General features: G+C 30.6%; 1 protein-coding gene across 1 annotated transcript; it reads right to left on the bottom strand.

Annotated features, from left to right (window-relative positions):
- Positions 1-223: 223 nt before the first annotated feature.
- On the bottom strand, positions 224-18651 carry LOC126835141 (protein fem-1 homolog A). The gene is made up of 7 exons (XM_050567436.1): positions 17945-18651; positions 6537-6696; positions 3562-3762; positions 1855-2073; positions 1460-1788; positions 985-1391; positions 224-921 (listed from the first exon to the last, which is right to left on the bottom strand). Exons 1-7 carry the CDS (start codon positions 18014-18016, stop codon positions 441-443), a joined length of 1869 nt encoding a protein of 622 aa, XP_050423393.1. The 5' UTR covers positions 18017-18651; the 3' UTR covers positions 224-440.
- Between the last annotated feature and the right edge of the window lie 4 nt (positions 18652-18655).

Here is an 18655-nt window from a genome sequence, read left to right as displayed (position 1 = left end):
AACAAACTTACTAGAAACTATGTTGTATATAAATAAAAATAGGTTCAAAATGCCTACTCTCACTATAAACAAGGAGTAATATCGAGTACAATAGTATTACATTGTTTTGGTATTTAGTAACAGTTTAATATGTAAAATAAATGCTCATTTACTTTTTTATTTTATAATATATATTTAAAATATAAGAAAAGTAATAAAGAACATAATAAGAAAAGCATACAAATTGCTATCCTTAAGTTAAAGGCAGTTGTGATAACATTGATGATCTTATTTAAATTTATAAAATAAAAGTCTGTTCCAAATGTATGTTTTATTTATAATATTAAGTATAATATATTATGTTATGTAAAATAATTATTTTGCGTGCAAACAATAAATTACAGAAACATTAAACCATCGATACAGTATAAAACACTTATCATAGTACACTCAATTTATAATTAGTGCTTTTCAACAAATTCATACAACGTTACAGGTATGTGTCCAACAAATGGTATGCGATTTTTACGTATGACACGGGCGGCATGGCAAGCTAAGGATGTGTGCCAAAGTGGATTGTGAGGTGTGGCTTTGCGCATGTCGCAGAAAGTACGTCCAGCACCATTGACAGAGTCATAGTGAGCTCCGCCTCCTAACAACAGTTTTACGGTAGTTGCATCCTTGGGTGCTACAAGATGCAGTGGCGTATTACCCTCATCGTCTCGTGAATTAGGGTCAGCACCAATCTTAAGCAGAGCTCTAAGTAGCAACGAGGAATTCTCAGACTGGGCAATTTGTGGATGTAAAGATACGGCCAATGCGGTTTTGCGCGCACTTGCTAAATGAATAGGCGTTTGGCCTAGATATCCTAATATGTTTGACTTATTCAAACGATAAAGCAAACGGTGAGTTAAATGTGATTGTTCTTCAGTCCTAATTAATCTGGAATATAAAGCAAAATATTAACAAATTGCTTGCATTAGTGATTTAACTTATATTTATTACTTGAGCGCCATATTGAAGAGATCCAAGGAAATGAGCAATAATCGAGGAGACAGATCATATGTCGATGACTGTTCCTTAGGTTCACAGAGTTCATTAACAGCTTTTGCCAGAACCTGAATAACATCTTCAAAAGTCAGTAAAGCTGGCACCTGTCTGTAACCATTGTCATCGTTGGTAGCACAGGCGTCCGACATGAATGAAAACAACTCGGCAAAGGAAAAGAAAGAAGAAACAGTCATTTGGTGACATGATTCCAGAGAACCTCTTTGTATGTCCAAAGCATGGTTCCATAGAGATATGCATCTGGTGAATTTACCCGCGTCAGCATAGACAGCACCTCGGTACCTTACATAGTAGCTGGTGTCTGGGTGTGTTGGACCTAAAATTCGTTCTCTCACTAATAGAGCCTAACAAATACAAAATAGTAAATGGATTGTGATTGTAATTGAATTTGAAAAAAAAAAACAACACTCACTTGCATTCTCATTTCATCGGGTTCAGATAACAGTTCGTTGAGCTCTTCAAGGTTTTTTACTTCTTGTGCCCATTCATACGCTTCAATAGGCAACGCGTTATCTGGTTTAGGTATGTCTGGCTCATCATCATCGCTAAACCGTAAGTCCATGGCTTGTTTCCACAATGCAAATCCACCGATTAAGTCTCTTTTTTTGTCAATGTAGGTGGCTCCCAGTAACTCTAAAGCTTCAATTTTCTCTTTGCGCGACACTAAATTATCACTTTTTACAAGATATTCCACAATGTCCGCATGACCAGTAACGCAGGCCGCTAGAAGCGGTGTCATTCCTGTAAGTGACAAATAAAGAAATGTAATAATGATATAAAAATACAAAGGATGAAGAAACCACTAACCATACGAATCTACTTCCATTTTGGCTCCATTTTGTATAAGCATTTTAAATATATCTAAGCTACCGGATTCGGCACAGTCGTGCAGAGCAGTGTTGCCTTTGACACTCTTCTTGTTAATGTCCGCATTGAGCGACAAAAGATAATTGGCTATTTTGTAGTGACCTTTGTAACAGGCGATCATCAAGCAAGTATGACCGTGGCGATTCGATACTTCAATATCTAAAAAAAAACATTTTCGTTTTTATAGAAACAAAGAAACAAGTTTTTATTTTAAATCGTTAAACCGCTTGACATTCTCAGTCATTAAGAAATTAAAAAATAATTATATAATTAATAGTAACCATAATTATAATTAATAATTTGTCCAGAACTAGAAATGACGGCAATACATATAACAATTTCATCACGTATTATGGGCCCGTCAAACACAAAATGTTTAAATAGAATAACTAAAAAAATAAGAGAGCAATTATATTATTGGTGCACACGAGCGACGAAAAAACCACAAAAATTATTAGTTACATAGTTAATAAATTTCACCTTCACTGCTACAGTACATCATACATATTATATTATTGTAGACTATAGTAATAAATAATTGGCGTTGTGTATGAATTGCGGTAAACGTTAATATTGTTATTATTTTCCAATCAGACTATTTTGAAGAAAATTATATTTTACATGTACAAAAAATACTTCCCGGTCGACACAATTATATTTTATGGGCCCCATTGGCCATTACAGTAATAATGTACAATAACTAAACAAGCTAGACTTGTTCAGTTTTTAAAGATATTGTTTCCAGAAAAATTATAAATAAATTAGTTTTACAGATATAAACGGTAGGAGCTTTATTAATTAGGTGGAAATTAAAATATTAACTAAACAATTATCAGTACTATATGTTACACCTGATATTTTATTGATATATTAAAAATTTGTAAAAATTGTTTATGTGAAACAACATTTTAAAATTTTATTAAATAATAATAATTTAAAATGTTCGTTTTGTTGAGCCAAAATTAGGAAGGATAACTTTTAAAACTAAATGGTAACATATACATTTAATTTTTTTTTTTTTTATGAGGAAAAACAATCTACAAAATAAATTTACAATAAGTTTTTTGTTTGACATTTACAATAACATAGCAATAGTAGCGTTAAAGGAAGTCACCCAATGGTAACACCTCAATTAGTGTTATTTGTAGTTGTATTTTAGTTATAATTTTTTTTAAAATTAAGAATAATTGTCTGAAACTGTTGGCTGGTCGATAACCAGTTTTAAGTCATTACTTTAAAAGTTAATAGAGTTTAAAATTTAAGACGGTAGTACGTTTGTAAAATGTTGCGATTTATAAAATAAAACCCAGTGTATCATTTGTTTTGTTTACCTTTAAAATAAAAAAATAACGAGTTATTAAAAAATTAATAACCAGTTTTAAAAAGTTAGTATTTAAATTTTTAATACTGTAAATCCATTTGAAATTTTGGATGAAAGATAAAGAGTTCGACACACGCCACACCATTTAATCAATGACATTTTGTTAATTTGATACTCTTCACTCTTGTATGGTTCGGTATTACTATTTACTAATAGACCTGTCATTGATTTAGATAAATCGTTTTGTAATTTATCGTACAACAAAAATTGATAACATAAAATATCGTGTTAACATAAATTAAAGAAAAAATAGTAAAAATATTTACCGGCACCGTGTTCGACTAAATATTTGACGATTTCGTAGTGTCCGTCGAAACAAGCAGCCCTTAAAGGCGTTGAATTTGTCTTCGTCGTCGAATTCACTACAGCTCCTTCTTTGACTAACAACCTGACAATGGTCAGGTGACCAGCAGCAGCCGCACACCACAAAGGGGGCGCTCCCTCGATTGTTTCACCGTCAAAAACCACTAAAAAATAACATTTTTGTTAAATCCAACAGCTAACAAATAACACTTATAAATAATAAGACAAACGAAATTTATTTAATAACAACAGTGGCTCTTCAACCAAACCATATAATAGTAATTTTGTATTCGAATCCAAAAACTTTATTTAAAGCGTGTATTATCTACCTACAGGATACGTTTATAGTAAAGGCTAAAATAGGATAAGCAAAAACACTTGTTTTTTTTTAATAAAAAAAGTTTTTGCGTAGGCTGAGGCGACAATCAATCTCAATTATTTCAGTGGTCAATCACCACTATTAACCTTTCTATGCGTTATATATCTACGGTACAACGATACACAGGTAAGAACAGAATAACGGCGATGACCTTTCACTGTCAATAAATCGAAAATAATACATGGCTTTTTTTGTGTATTATTAAATATGGGTTTATTTAAACGTGTATTGTGTTATTTGTGTACGTAGAATGCACAACAAATCTCAAAACACAGTAACTTATCACATTAACATTGATATGTACCAACCAAATCATTCGTACAATAGTCTTACTACAATGTGTAAACATATTCTTGTGTACTTTCACATACCGGTTGCCGGCCTACAATTAGTTATAATATAAGTAGGAAAGTATAAAAAAAAATATCTATATATTAAACGCGAGCTCCGTTAGGGACCATTAAATATGAAGTATGTAAAAGAGGCATTCTAAATATACTATTATTATTTTTAATTTTACGTATTAACGAAATTAGTATAATTATATAATTTCTATCTTATTTAATTCCTTACTTTTAAACTCGTTACTTTAAAATTAATGACTCAAAACTAGTTATCGACATGTTTTTTAGTAAATTATTCTTGATTTAAAAAGTTAATATAATATATTTGTAATATATATATATATATATATATATATATATATGTTACTATTTAAGTTTCACAAGTTGAGATATAAAAATAATTAATTTAGGAGGGGAATAAAACAAATATTATTTAACCCTATGAGATTTTGAGTGGATCACTTTAAAATAATCACCTTATAATATTTCAATTATGTAATTATTCAGGTTTAAACTACTATTTATCACACACATTATTGAATAATTAAATTTTATACTCATTGGTCAATTTGAAACAAATATTATATACTTTTTTTTACTATTTAACATTGCTATTCCAGATGGCCACTGTAGATATTGAACACGCCATTTCATACGTTTTTTTGGTAACGCCGTTTTGGAACCAATCATATACATTTTTTGGGTCCAATCGTTATAAAAAAACCGATACTGGCGGGCTGGCTGCATTGAAACTATCGAAATTCGGAACTAATATGTGAAGTCTAGGTCACAACTATTTGATAGATTTATGTGTGCAATTACTATTAACACACATAAACCTGTCAAATATTCGTGACCCATACAATAACTTACAAAACAAACGATAAATTATAAAATTTTAAGTTATAACGCTTTTACGGTTTATAGTATTTCCGCGTTCCGTAATACCGTTCCATGCTAGTCGGTCATACAAAGCGTGCGCAATAAAGAAGTTTTAGTTTCGATGCGATAGATGAGAATAATGAGAGTATTTTTTATGTCTGAAGACGCGATACAATTTTATCCTGTGGCCCAAATAAGTAATAACTCGTGTAGCACCTCTATAGACGCGAAATCAAACGCGGTTGATACTTTAGTGGGTTAAAAGTCGAAAAAGTAAATTCATTACACCAAACAGTGGGAAATATTCGACCACCCTCGCCCGGTTGGAAGTTTTTTTGGCGCAATTTAAGAGTTAATTGCAATGCTAGTCTCAAAAGAGGTATAACATATACCAACACATGTGTAAAAAGAAATCTGTATTAATTTTTTTAATAAAATAACCCAAAAAGTGACTCAAACACTACAAATATGGATTTTGAAGACTATTATAGGTTTACAAACTTAAAATTTAGTATTATATGACCTGTTTATGCACACAAAATAAGTATACCAAAAAAAACAAAAATTCTAAATAACCCCCTGCCCAACCCTTAGGCTTAAGTAAGGGGTGAAATGGATAAATTTAAAATCGGCGACCCCAAAAATATAGAATTTAACCCACTTAAAGCCTGTTATAGTAAAATACAGACATAGCTTCGATGGGATAGCTAAGAAAAGGTTTTACGATGGTGTTTTTTTTTGTCAAAGAAAACGCTTCGATGCTTATTTGTGCATACCGGACCTCACTCTGATAATTTCTTACTGTGCTGGTTTGGACAGTGCTCGATTTTTACGATTTCCAGATTTTCATCGAAGCGTTTGATTGTGATGAAATCACATTCAGATTTAATAATTGTTTTTACCGAACTTTGATATAACTTCTGCTGTGCTGATTTAGACTGCGCTGGTTTAGACTGTACTAGGGAATACTGTGCTTGGTTTTACTGTATAAGGTGGTTTCAAATGCTCTAGTTTTTCTTCAAAAATGGCCGCGTTGCAAGTCATAAGCCTTTATTATTCTTTGATTACTCTTAATTATTCTACCACTTTTTTTTTAACTCATGATTAATTAGTCTAATTTTATACTAAGTATGTAATACTGTACTTTAATACAACTAAATCATTATTCATTGAACGAGCTTTATAAGTTATAACATAAACCGGATAACGATTAACTAATCTATCAGTCAATGAAATACCGACTTATTTGTACATGATTTTTATCATGTTCTTTGTGTATGAAAACTGCCAGAGAGATTATTATGATATGTTGTGAATGTAGCTTTTTGTTTACCTGATCCAGTCTGTTCGATGTCGACTTTGTGTTTTTTGATCAAGTACAAAGCTATATCGTGGTGCCCGTTTCGACAGGCCATCAGCAACGGTGTCGCGCCGTTTGTCGTGGTTTTTAACAATTTGGCATTTTCCATTGGAGATTTGCCTTCCAGCAGCAACTGTAAAACAAAAGATATAGTTATTACTAATTATTAAGATCGTGTACGGTGCCATCATCGGAATTTTGGCGGGATCCTTGTTTAACCGACGGACATTAATATATTTCTATACAACATTGTCTTATTATAAAAAAAATAATAAAATATTTCAATTCCGCTGAAATTAGCAACAACGGCGCCACCAGGAAGCGAATGCTAGACACGTTTTTGCAAGTTTTGCGCCACCGTGCAGTTCGTTTATATAAGGAAAGGTCAAGGTCCAAGGGAACGAGAGAGCGGTTATGTCTATGACTGATCTTGGCTACTTGTAGCAGACACGGCCAGGTAAAAAAAAAATATACCACCATATATGGGGTGCACGGTGGTGTGGTCATACCTTTAAAACGGTTCAAGGTCTATCCGAATAAATTATTATCGTGGATTTGTTGGTGATAGTGGAGACTGAGTGAAAAAAACGGATAATCCAGTTTCTCCAGACGATAATACAGATGAACTCAAAGAGTAATATTATTTATGAAGATTACACACTATTACGTTATTATCTTCGAAATGCTAGATGACAAAATTAAATTACGTCTTTATGAACCATAGTTACATATTATAGAGGCCAGAGGAGCCGTTCCATCAAATATTGGTTCAACGAGCGACTTAATTTTGGTGCAGTTAGTTACATGACAACAAAATCCATTTTTATACGGTGATTTGGTAAATAACTGTGGTTACACTACTTATGTTACTTTTTAAATGTAAATTATGGGAGCAGGTTGTTATTTATAAGTACAATTTTTTTTAAAATAAATAGTCAAACTGCAAAAATGTGTCACTTGTCCTTACATATAATATGTCAGGTCATTGTGGAATTCAGTCAATATAGGGAACGGCTACTCTATGAAATTAACTGCCGGCTGTTATGAAGTACGCCAGAGGCCCGTAATAAAACTAGTCATTGAACCCCTGTTTTATTTTTGATACGGTTGATGACTCTGACAATTACCGTACAACTTAAATATATCTAACCGTGGGGGGTAATAACTCGTACAAAATAAAATATTAGCGATAATATCAAAACTATTTAGATGTAAAATAAATTGTAAATCAATAATTTAATTGAACTCATATGTTTTCATATAAATTGAAATCAAGGATATTGAATTCACTTATAGCAGCAACAAATTAAGCAAGGCGGTTTTTTAAAAATAAATTCAATAGAAACGATTTGATGGGACGCCCCAGCTCTCCAAGAGATTGATTTAAATGTATATGTAAATCTGTCAATCGTCGTAATACATACCTACACGTACACCATGTGAATAAGGATAATGATTCGTTTAACCCATGAAGTAATTATCAGATAAACTACCATAATATAATATATTAACTTGTCTAGTATGATAAAGCCTTTGGCAGTGATCTGTGGTATTACAAAGGAAAAACATATCTCTTAGCGGTTACGATATAAATAAATGTTTTTAAATCGTTGGAATATTATGGCTTTGCCATTATCTCAACACATTATATTATTATTGGATATTTTATAATAACGAGGCTACCATTGATGCCATAAGTTTTTTGTTTGTTGGGATACTGTGAATATATTATACACTGTAGAAATTACACAGTAATATGTATATTGTAAACAAGAAACGATTACGGTTATCCAAAAGCGTTTGGCCTTGATCAGCTTTAAGCTGTTAGAATGATTCAATGACATGGTGTACTCAGTAATTTCAACTGCCAATCAATCGTATTATAATGATATATATACCGAATATGTAAACGGTTGTCGATGACAAGAATACGTTTTTCCTGTAATTTTTTGTTTTGTTTTGAGAAAATTGATAGACGGCATAAATATTAGTCACAACTATGATTCTTATCGTCTCGAGAGCCCAGAGATATGATATTATGTTGAATTGGTGTCCGATTACCAGTGCAGAGAGATGTGGTGAGGAGAGAAGGGGGTACATAAATTCGGACTACCGCACCGGCATCTACGAATAGTCATGAGGAAATCATCGACCTTGGTATTGAACACAGGACACAAGTACGCCTTTATAATATGAATCATCAGACTGATGCCTCGGCGGTTCACCTTTCACTTCCTGATGCGTGTAAATGCGCACATGGAAATCTTAATTTAGGCCTAGTCGCATTAATTTTTAAGTAACAAAATGAAATAATATAATAATGTCGCGCTGCATTCTGCATTTTTAGCGTCTGCAGACTGTTTGAAATTGTGTGTAATTTAAACTGGTGCGTTAGTCTAATCTCAATTAATATCAACTTAAATCTCTTAAATTTAAAAATCGTTCTAGAGATAATGTGGGCATAAGAATAAAAAACTAATAATCTTTATCGACTGCACCTTGTGGAAGAGAGAAAGGCATAGTTTATTGATTAAAAAAGAGAGACCTACTGATAAAGAGATTTTTATCATCTATGCTACAATAATCAATATCCAATAGAAAATAACTTAAATTATTATGTAATTAACTTTATATCCAATACATTCTTCTACTATATATTGTTCTTCTATTTATGATTGTTACTGAAACGTTTTCTACAATAATATTGAGGATCCGCTATTGAAATATTGAAAAAAATCAGATCTTGATATAGATAGTAAAATAATGTATAGGACACGTCCATACTTGTACTGTAAGAGGTTGCGGTCTTTTTAGGCGAAGAGAGAAAGATTATATTGATGCGAGAAAGACAGATGATAAGGGCCTTTTGAAGGTTGTGAGTACAATTAATAATTATTGTTATATTATTAACCGCCACAAGTTGAAACTATATTGTTCTCGCTTAAAATATGAACTTATTAATTATGGATTTAAGTTGTTTAAAGGGAACACTGTATGATGCTAATGTTAACACTTTACATAAATAACTTTTTCGGTTTTTACACTAACAACTAATGAAATTAACAGATTGTTATTATGTTTATATACACTAAACCTGTTTATTGTAGTTACTTTTATTTAAGTATTTATTTTTAACATGGTTCGTTGATGTGTTATTATTATAATAGTTTGAATACAGATATTAGTTTTTATTTGTAAGTATTAAAATAAAATAATATTTTTAAATATAGTTATTTTAATATTTTACATTAAAATTCAATAATTAATGTAGAATAATATTAATTACGTTTTTATTACAACTTATGTGTCAAATACCTATGATATTTTTATTTGTTATTTTTTTTTATATTTTTACACACTTTATTATTATTTAATATGTTTATTTTGTTATCCATGGATATTGGATATGCATATATGGTACATTAAGTACAAATAAAATAATAACTTAGGGTAAAAGTAACATACACGTTCACACAATTATTAACAAGGAAACAAGGTCAAGATTGAACAAGGTCGTTTGTATAAAGCAGCTTTATTCAACTATATTTATTTATTATTATTGTAGAAACAATTTGAGTGAAATCGTTGGCATGACAACACTAATACAACGTTCCTAATTTTTGAATTTTTTTTTGTCAGTCACAATTTGTTTACTACCAGTTAAGGTAGACCGGCTTTCCTAGAATCAATTATTTTTTATCGTATTTCTAAATATAAAACATTTATACTCCTAAGGAGCAATATATAAAAAACGCCTCTATACCCAATCTAAATTCCAAACAAAATGTCCACTGTATTTATTGATCCTAAAAGTTGTATTATTCCTTCCAATTGTAAATGTTACAAAATTAATGCCGGTCGCATGAACGTTTATAAAAGGTTTAATACATAAATTAATTATAATACATTTAGTAACCAGTTTTTGATCCTAACCATTTTCATAATAAATACATACATTTTTTTCCGGGCTAAACTTTTACTATACACGGGGTCAATAATATAGGATCCTTCTGTAAAATTGACGTCAGAAAGAGTCAAGGAAATACATGTTTGGAACTTAAAATTTTTATACGCAATAACAATTAATTTAACCGTCGCTCACATTGGAAAGTATCACGCGTGCATACATTAATATGTTGTTGACTGTTGTAACTTGTAACTATCAGTAAGAAAAAATATAATAAGATCCACTTGAGAGCTACTAAAGAACAACACTGTTGACGACTAAATTGTTTTGGGAAGTCGATAAACGATTTTAATTCGACCACGATTTCGATGACAACGAATTAAAGTATAAAGCCTAACCAAAATTAAACAGATTAGACGTATAACTAACACTGCCTACATTGTTTCTTTTTAACATGACGTGTCATTGATGATTTTATGTTCATATCGCTACATAGAGATTTTACTTTGTCCCCTTTCCGGCTTACTCTAGTGAAACCGACCTAGGTCATTGCCGCCGAAAACTCAAACGCATTAAATAACGTTCGCGCCCAGCACATTTCTGTTCACTCGACGATCACATGAACAAAAAAAAATACAACTAACAATAGGAATGCTCGCGATTTTTTTTCTTTGTACGAATAATATCTACTATTATTGGCTTAGCAGTCCAAGTTGGAAACTAAAATAAAACGATTATTCTTTTATTAAAACAAAAGTAAGACGCTCATATTCCGTTATTGAGATAAATTTATTCTCGAATCAGTTGTCGTTCAAAACTTTAAAGTCAAATTTTAAGAAAACGTTTACCTCTCAGTTCTCATGGCTGACAGACAAAATCAGACACCACAAGCGGCGGCAAGCAGTGTATGCACAAAGCTCTTAACAAAATATACTATTACAGCATGTAAAAAAAAATACATGATCGCGATTGTTCCTCTTCGAAAATCAATTAAGCGATGGCGTTATATGCCCGTAAGTATACAAAAACACTTATTTAGGTAATAAAAATACACACAATATATAGTTACGTTGGAATAACTCTATAGTAGAAAGATATTTTCCATCAATTTTCAATTAATTATTTAATTAAATAAAAATTATTAATTATTAATTTGCGACGATTAACAACGTCAACGCGCGTTCGAAAACGAGGAAGACATTGCCGCAACAACCTTGTTACAACAATAAAATCGAATGTATTAATAAAGATTATTATTACCGTCAGTAGCCAACACATTCACAAGCCAAAATCGAATTCAAAACACGTGCTAATTCACTACACGTGTAAACAATTTCAATAAAAATCGATCGGCGTTAACATTAGAAGACCGACGTATATATTACACTTATTAAGATTAGTTGCAAAATTACTAAAGTTGTTGACCATCAAACGAAATTAAAAAAAAAATTTGTTTAGTAAAATTATTTTAATTTCAAGTCTTACAAGCTACATACGGTATTATAACACATGATAAATAAATAATTTACAACTATGAATAAAATTGTAAATACTAAAACACGCATAATTTTTGTAATTTCAACATTCGTACTTTTGAATTCAACGTAACATTCAAAAAGAATACTAAAAAAAATATCTGCAACCAGTTTCGTACTGGCTTACCGGGCAACCGGGTAGATGCACGATGCGCCCATAAAAATTACTATGCACAGCACTCCTGAATATACATTATAATTTATACGGGTATTCATGATAATAATCAATGATATATGCACGTGTTGCGTTTAATTGTTAAGCTATTGGAAATATAAAAGGCGGCAATCCGATATAATTTGTAGTGTATTATGTGTAATTTGTTAAATCACAATAAAAAATAATTGGCGGCAATCAGATTGCAACTGTTTATTATTTACAATTTATTGAGAATTTATTTGTATAGTTTTTATCATAACATTTTTTGTAATTTAAAAAAACCAAAAATGCAGACTGTAACTTAAAATTTATAAAATTCGTTGAATTTATTAAGATGTATAATAGTTACTTTAATAGAGCTTAAATTTAACATTAATCTAAGCGCACAGTGTAATATTTGTATAATTATATACAAGTACACTACAATATATGTTAATAATAGTATTATAACAACGCATAATAACAACAATGCGTTTGACTAATGGCCAAAAACTGTCACTTCATTGTTTAGGACACATGAAATATTTATATTATGTATATTTTTTAGTTAAATGAGAAATGGGATAAGTGGTTGACGCAATAAACGAGTTTAAAACAAAATTATACGAATACCTACGATAGGTAAGGAGAAACACAATTTTTTCGATAGCTCAAAGAAGTATAGTAGTAAAACATAAAGAGTAAAATAATGTATTCATGGCTACCCCTGAGGGTTGATACAGCCCCTCAAATCTAAGATAGATTTGCTGTAGTAAAATTAATCATTTTTAATAAATGTGGTAATAAGGTAAATTTAAATTTAACCATGACATAAAATACAATACCGGTAATTATTTTTGATAGCTAAAACTGAACTCCGTTCCGGCTAAGCATAGACTAGGGATGATGCTACTGAAATGTGATAATGTAGAGTATATCATAGTCGGGCCGGATTTCAAGTATAGTGAATTATGAATTATCAGAACGGAGAGCCTCTTGGAATTTCATGGTAAAACAGGTACAAACAGGATTGGTTTTAGGTAGCCGGCCAACTTGTCGTTTTCTCAACAGCTGGCGGTCACTAGATACTAGGGCAACTAGTAAAATGGCAAATTTTACAACGATACACGGAAACCTAATCCCGATTAGAAACGTCGAATATTTAAAAAAAAACAATGCCACATTGAACCAAGTCTTGCGGACAATGTTTAATTAATATTATGAACGTGACAGCCAACAACATTATGGATATCGACATTTTGTCAGTAAAAAGCAAACTGCGGAATAAGACGATAATTTAGAAATAACTATTTTTATATGTCAAGAGGTCATAGCCCAAAGTATATTAGCGTCATAAGATTTTAAGCAAACTATTATTAATGCAACAACAATAGTCAACAACGAAGACCGTTTTATTCAATTAAAAAATAAAAATAAATTATAGTTATAATTTATAATTGTCAATCATATTTAGTTTTAATTTACAAGCTCGATAGGATCGATCATAATGAAAAATATGAAGTTGTAGAAATTAAGCCATAAGCTTCTTCTGTTAAAAACTTAAATCATTACAAAATCTTGATGTTAAGTTAAAATCAAAACTTTCATATCAGTTGTCAAATTAACTAGGCATGATGAAAAATTGATGAAAATACAGTGATGAGGTAACATAAAATATTTTATAATTATATTTTTGTAAATGGGTAAAACCATAGTCATAAATTCTAAAAATATATTGCCATTTACATTTTACCCCATACAAATTACAATTTTATTAATTTAAAGTAAATTTAAAGAATAACAATTTACACATAGGATTTAGATCTGTAAATATTTTTTACAGCTTTGATTTTAACGTAATGAGTGTGGCGGGGAGATATAACGATTATTTACTCCACAGGGAATTTAAAAATGTTCAAGAAAATTAACTCTAGTATAGTGCAAAAACCTAAAAAAAAAAAAAACCAATTACTTTTAAAGAAACACGCGAAAAAATCAGAACGGGATACTATTTTTACAAATGGTCGAAAGAGAAACTTTTTTTTTCGCTCGCGCATTTTGGTTTTTAAATATTATCCAGTATCCTGTCAGGAGCGATGGTTGCCAAGGGAAACTATTAAAATGTATTTAATTGTGTAACGATGTATTTAAAGCCAGAAAGTGCGTCGTAGCAAAAAACAGACGTGCAGTGTCTCAAAAATGATGAAGCTGTGATGGCGGTAGCAATTGTCGAGATAATGCGTCAACGCGCATCCGGCATGAAAATAAGTCAACAAAGAAACTCGTTTTTTTTTTTATTATTATAAAGCAGTAGTTCTTGGCACAGCGTCCAAGAAAACTCGACGGCCACAAAATACCGTTTAGAATCGGTAAACGAGACGCAACACTACCAGCGCGGCGGCAGTGATGTCCAACCGCGGCCATTCTGGTTTGTTTTTATAATCTTTTTAATAGCCATTGTCGCATCGTGCTGTTGTGGCCACTGCCCTTTACAATCACAAAAAGAGTTCAGCGAAATTGCGCAAAACTCGACACGTTCTATGAAATTGCGCCTGTATATATTACAACAAGCGCGCACATGTGTGTATAAACTCAACACGTGGATAGTTATAATGCAATATACGTAACGAAACATAAATTATATTAACTAAACTAATACTATCAATACTGTTGTGTTCAAGGCTGGTCATTAACGCCACAGCTCAAGAAAAAATAATTACTTAATCTGTGTTACCTGTCAACTGTTCACATGTGATATGTTTTAATTAGTCAAATTTAATGAGTGGAATGAGTTTTTAAGTTTTCAATTACAACATTAATTAAATAACATCATTTAATTCAATATACCGTGTTTTTTTCTTTAAAAAAATTAGATTCTAAACTTAAATTAAAGATAAAATTAATTGGTCCAGTAAACAATCTTTATAAAAATATTAATAATTACTACAAGTGATTGTTTTTTTATAATTAAACAACAATTTATTTATTTTTATATTTTAACTTTTTATGCTCACTAACAAAAGAAAACAGAAAGACATTTGGGTAAATAAATTAATATAGAAACATTTAGTTGTTGAGTACTCTTGAGGACAAGTCCTAAGTCCTAACTAAAGAATGTATCAGTGAATTCTGCAGAGTACCTAAATAAACATTTTTATTTATAAGGACTAAACTATTATTTTAATTAAAAATAATAATAGTAATGATAATTGAGGAAGTATGGGTTTTTACGTTTTTTAAATTTTTGGTATACAATTCAGTTTTTTTAAATATTTGTTAATAAAGTCATCGAATTCTGAGGTCATTGACCTAGGTTTAGGGTACATTTGAATTATTTATATAAAGTTAAGGGATAAATCATTTTAAAATACATTTGTTCTGTAAAGGTAAGACCATCTAGGAAAAATACATCCTAGGTGTGTTTCTGATAGCCTACTTAGAGGTTAGATTGGTCAAATAAACTAAACAGCCTAGATTAATGTATTCATATTTAATCTAATATAATAATAAGGGTGTATTGCATTTGCATAATATCTTAAGTATAAAAATAAATTAAATTTTTTTAAAAATATATTTAACACATTATGCCAGAAAAAATGTAGTTATAAAAACTAGTACTTTAAACAAACAGGTTTCATTATTGCCCGAAGTTTAAAAAAGATTCTATAAATTAATTTTAATAAAAGTTTATTAAATAACCTACATTCCTACTAATCATTTTAGGGTCCTAAAACTATTTCAACTGTTATTTATTTTTCCTGACATAAAATTGTGTTTATTAACAGTACATGAAAAATATGTGATTTATAACTAGGGTATCAAATTAGTCAATTAGTTTAATTAATTTTTTTTTACAAATAACATCAGTACTTGTGGGTTATCGCAACTATAGCCACCTTATTGGTACTACCTTGGCGTAATGCTGCGCTGTTTATCTCTTGTCAAATAATGCTACATAATATATTTTACAAAATATGAAATGTAAAGCCTTCATAAATGAAATACGATTATTTGCAAACCTATTGTCAACACAAATGTTAATCTTTTATTTACAAGTTTTCACATCACGCTTCCAGAAAACTTTCCCCCAAAATATATTTTAGCATTGTGACCGTTTAAACATATTTTTGTAAAATAAAATATTTTTTTCAGTAGAAAATGATGGCATTTTTTCTGAAAATACCAAAGATTCATTGTCATTAAAATTGTAAGGAAATAAAAAAAGAAGCGATTACCAGAATGGTTCTGATTGACATTGATGATAGTATTATGTTAAACTGTAGTCTACATAATTACCCTCAGAAATATATGATAAAGGCAGTTGCAATAATCCACATGTAGTGTGTGATAGTCGTAAGTACTATAACATCATTAAAATATAATGCAAAATAAATGAGTGGATTTTTTTCCAAAGGAAACAAAGAAAACTTGACTTAACTTAGATTAGAAAGGAATTAATTACGTTATTATACTTGAATAATAAAATAATCATTTTATATAAAACACTTAAGTTAACATCATTTTTTTTCTTAATGCTGATTAAAACTAATTTGTTGATTGACCATTAGTTTAATTTTACAGCTGACGTTAGCTTACAATAGTGTTAGTTTTGTGATAAGAAGGGTACAGAGAAAGACTAGTAATCACTTTTTTTTTAAAGAAAAAAATGTTTACAAATGTTAAAAACATTAATAAAAATGCATTACATCAAAACATGACTTTCCTGTACCCTTCATATATACGTAACAGAATTTCACTGACATTGGCATGATTTGAAATCGGTATCAATATTCAATGTAGGTAGGTGCATTTTCTAATGGGAGACTAAACTATTTTTCATATTATATAAGTAAAAACTTTAAAAACATAGTTAATTTGTATAATATATATATATATATATATATATAGACAATTAATATCATACTATCATACTATGTAAGTACTGTAGATGATTGAATTATCAAAGTCATCCTTTTATTTTTCTCATAGTTGAGAATGACCTTTCACTATATGATAAGAATCGTTACAGCAAGTAAAACATATTTTTAAGTTATTTTTATTATTATGAATATCAATAATTATTAAATTACTTGTTGATTAATTTCCAATATCCTCTGTACCTATATAATTTTTCATTTTCTTCGCTTACATATTGTATTTAATTTTTGAATGCAGTTATTAAATATTTGGAAAAAAGTTTTGAAATATATTATTTGCATATTCTATTTTTAATTATTTAAGTAAAATATAGGTATAAGATGTCTATATTTTTTTACTAAAGGTCCTAGATTCTTTAAACCTTTTTTTTTAGAGCAACTATGAACTTGCATGTGAAATGATGACCACAACATAGCTCTTTAAACCAATTTATGATTTTTGATCTACTTGAGTAGACAGGTACAACATTTAAAATTAAGATTTATGCATAATACAATAGCTAATATTATTAATATGGTTATTTAACGAGATACGAATACAAATATGTATAAATCGTAATATGGGGAAATTACCAGACAAGTTCATTGAACAATGACGAATGTATTTCTGTATTTCTATTGCAAAAGATACAACGCTATATTGGTAATTAATATTAAATAATAGGATATATATATATATATATATAATCCAATAACTATTCAATTTAACCTAAACGGACATAATAGAGAAAAATTGTTTTTATACTTGATTTACGCCTAAACTACTGATAGACAGGTTAGGTGCGCTTAAGTAATTTTGAAGCCGAACAGATGTATATCAGTCATCATCCTTAGTCCTAAATATAATACAAAACAAATGTGCATACCTGTAACTTTTTTAGCCGTCCGTCTCTGGCCGAATAGAATACGGAGGCAGCTATGGTTTCGATGTCGTTCATATTACATCCGCCGTCGTCGGACCTAACACGATGACATGTCGTCAGCAGCCTCGAGGCACGTGTACGGAGAGCCGTTTTTACGTTTGTCAGTTTACGATTGGTGACTTAATGAGATCGACTTTTTTGTCGGCCTTCAAATTTCTTCGTACACAAAACGCGAATTCGGAATATTTAAAAAATAAATCGACGAATAAAAATTCCTATTTCGATTGAAAAATGAATTTTGTTCCTCGATAAAACGAACTTAACAGTCTAACGTACCAACTCGAAACATTAACAACAAAAAATATTATAATACACGTTAATGACTTTGATATTGTTATTCTTTACGGTTGGCGGAAATACTGAATGTCTGAATAGTCGTCAACGTCGAGTTTTGTGCCACAACAACAACAACAGCAGCTGGTGCCTGTGATATAGTTGCAGCAGTGACCACTGACACAACCAGACTGTTCACTGTTGGTGACGACCACGGATCGCGGCACGGTGCTGATTGGATGTAGAAAAAACAACGATGGTTAGCTGGCGGTCGTTCGCTTTGTGTTTGTGTGTTGACCTTGGTCGGTTTCGACGGCGGCCATCGGCTCTTCCGCGGTCCATCAGAAAAACGTACTGATACAGCACACGACAGCTGCAGCC

This window comes from Adelges cooleyi, unplaced genomic scaffold (genome assembly GCF_023614345.1).
Source record: "Adelges cooleyi isolate 19-005CV unplaced genomic scaffold, UGA_ACOO_1.1 ACOO_flye_CR_arks_rails_tigmint_CR_PRNA_23, whole genome shotgun sequence".
In the NCBI taxonomy this organism is placed as follows: Eukaryota; Metazoa; Arthropoda; class Insecta; order Hemiptera; family Adelgidae; genus Adelges; species Adelges cooleyi.
This window is presented reverse-complemented; position numbering and strand designations above follow the sequence as displayed.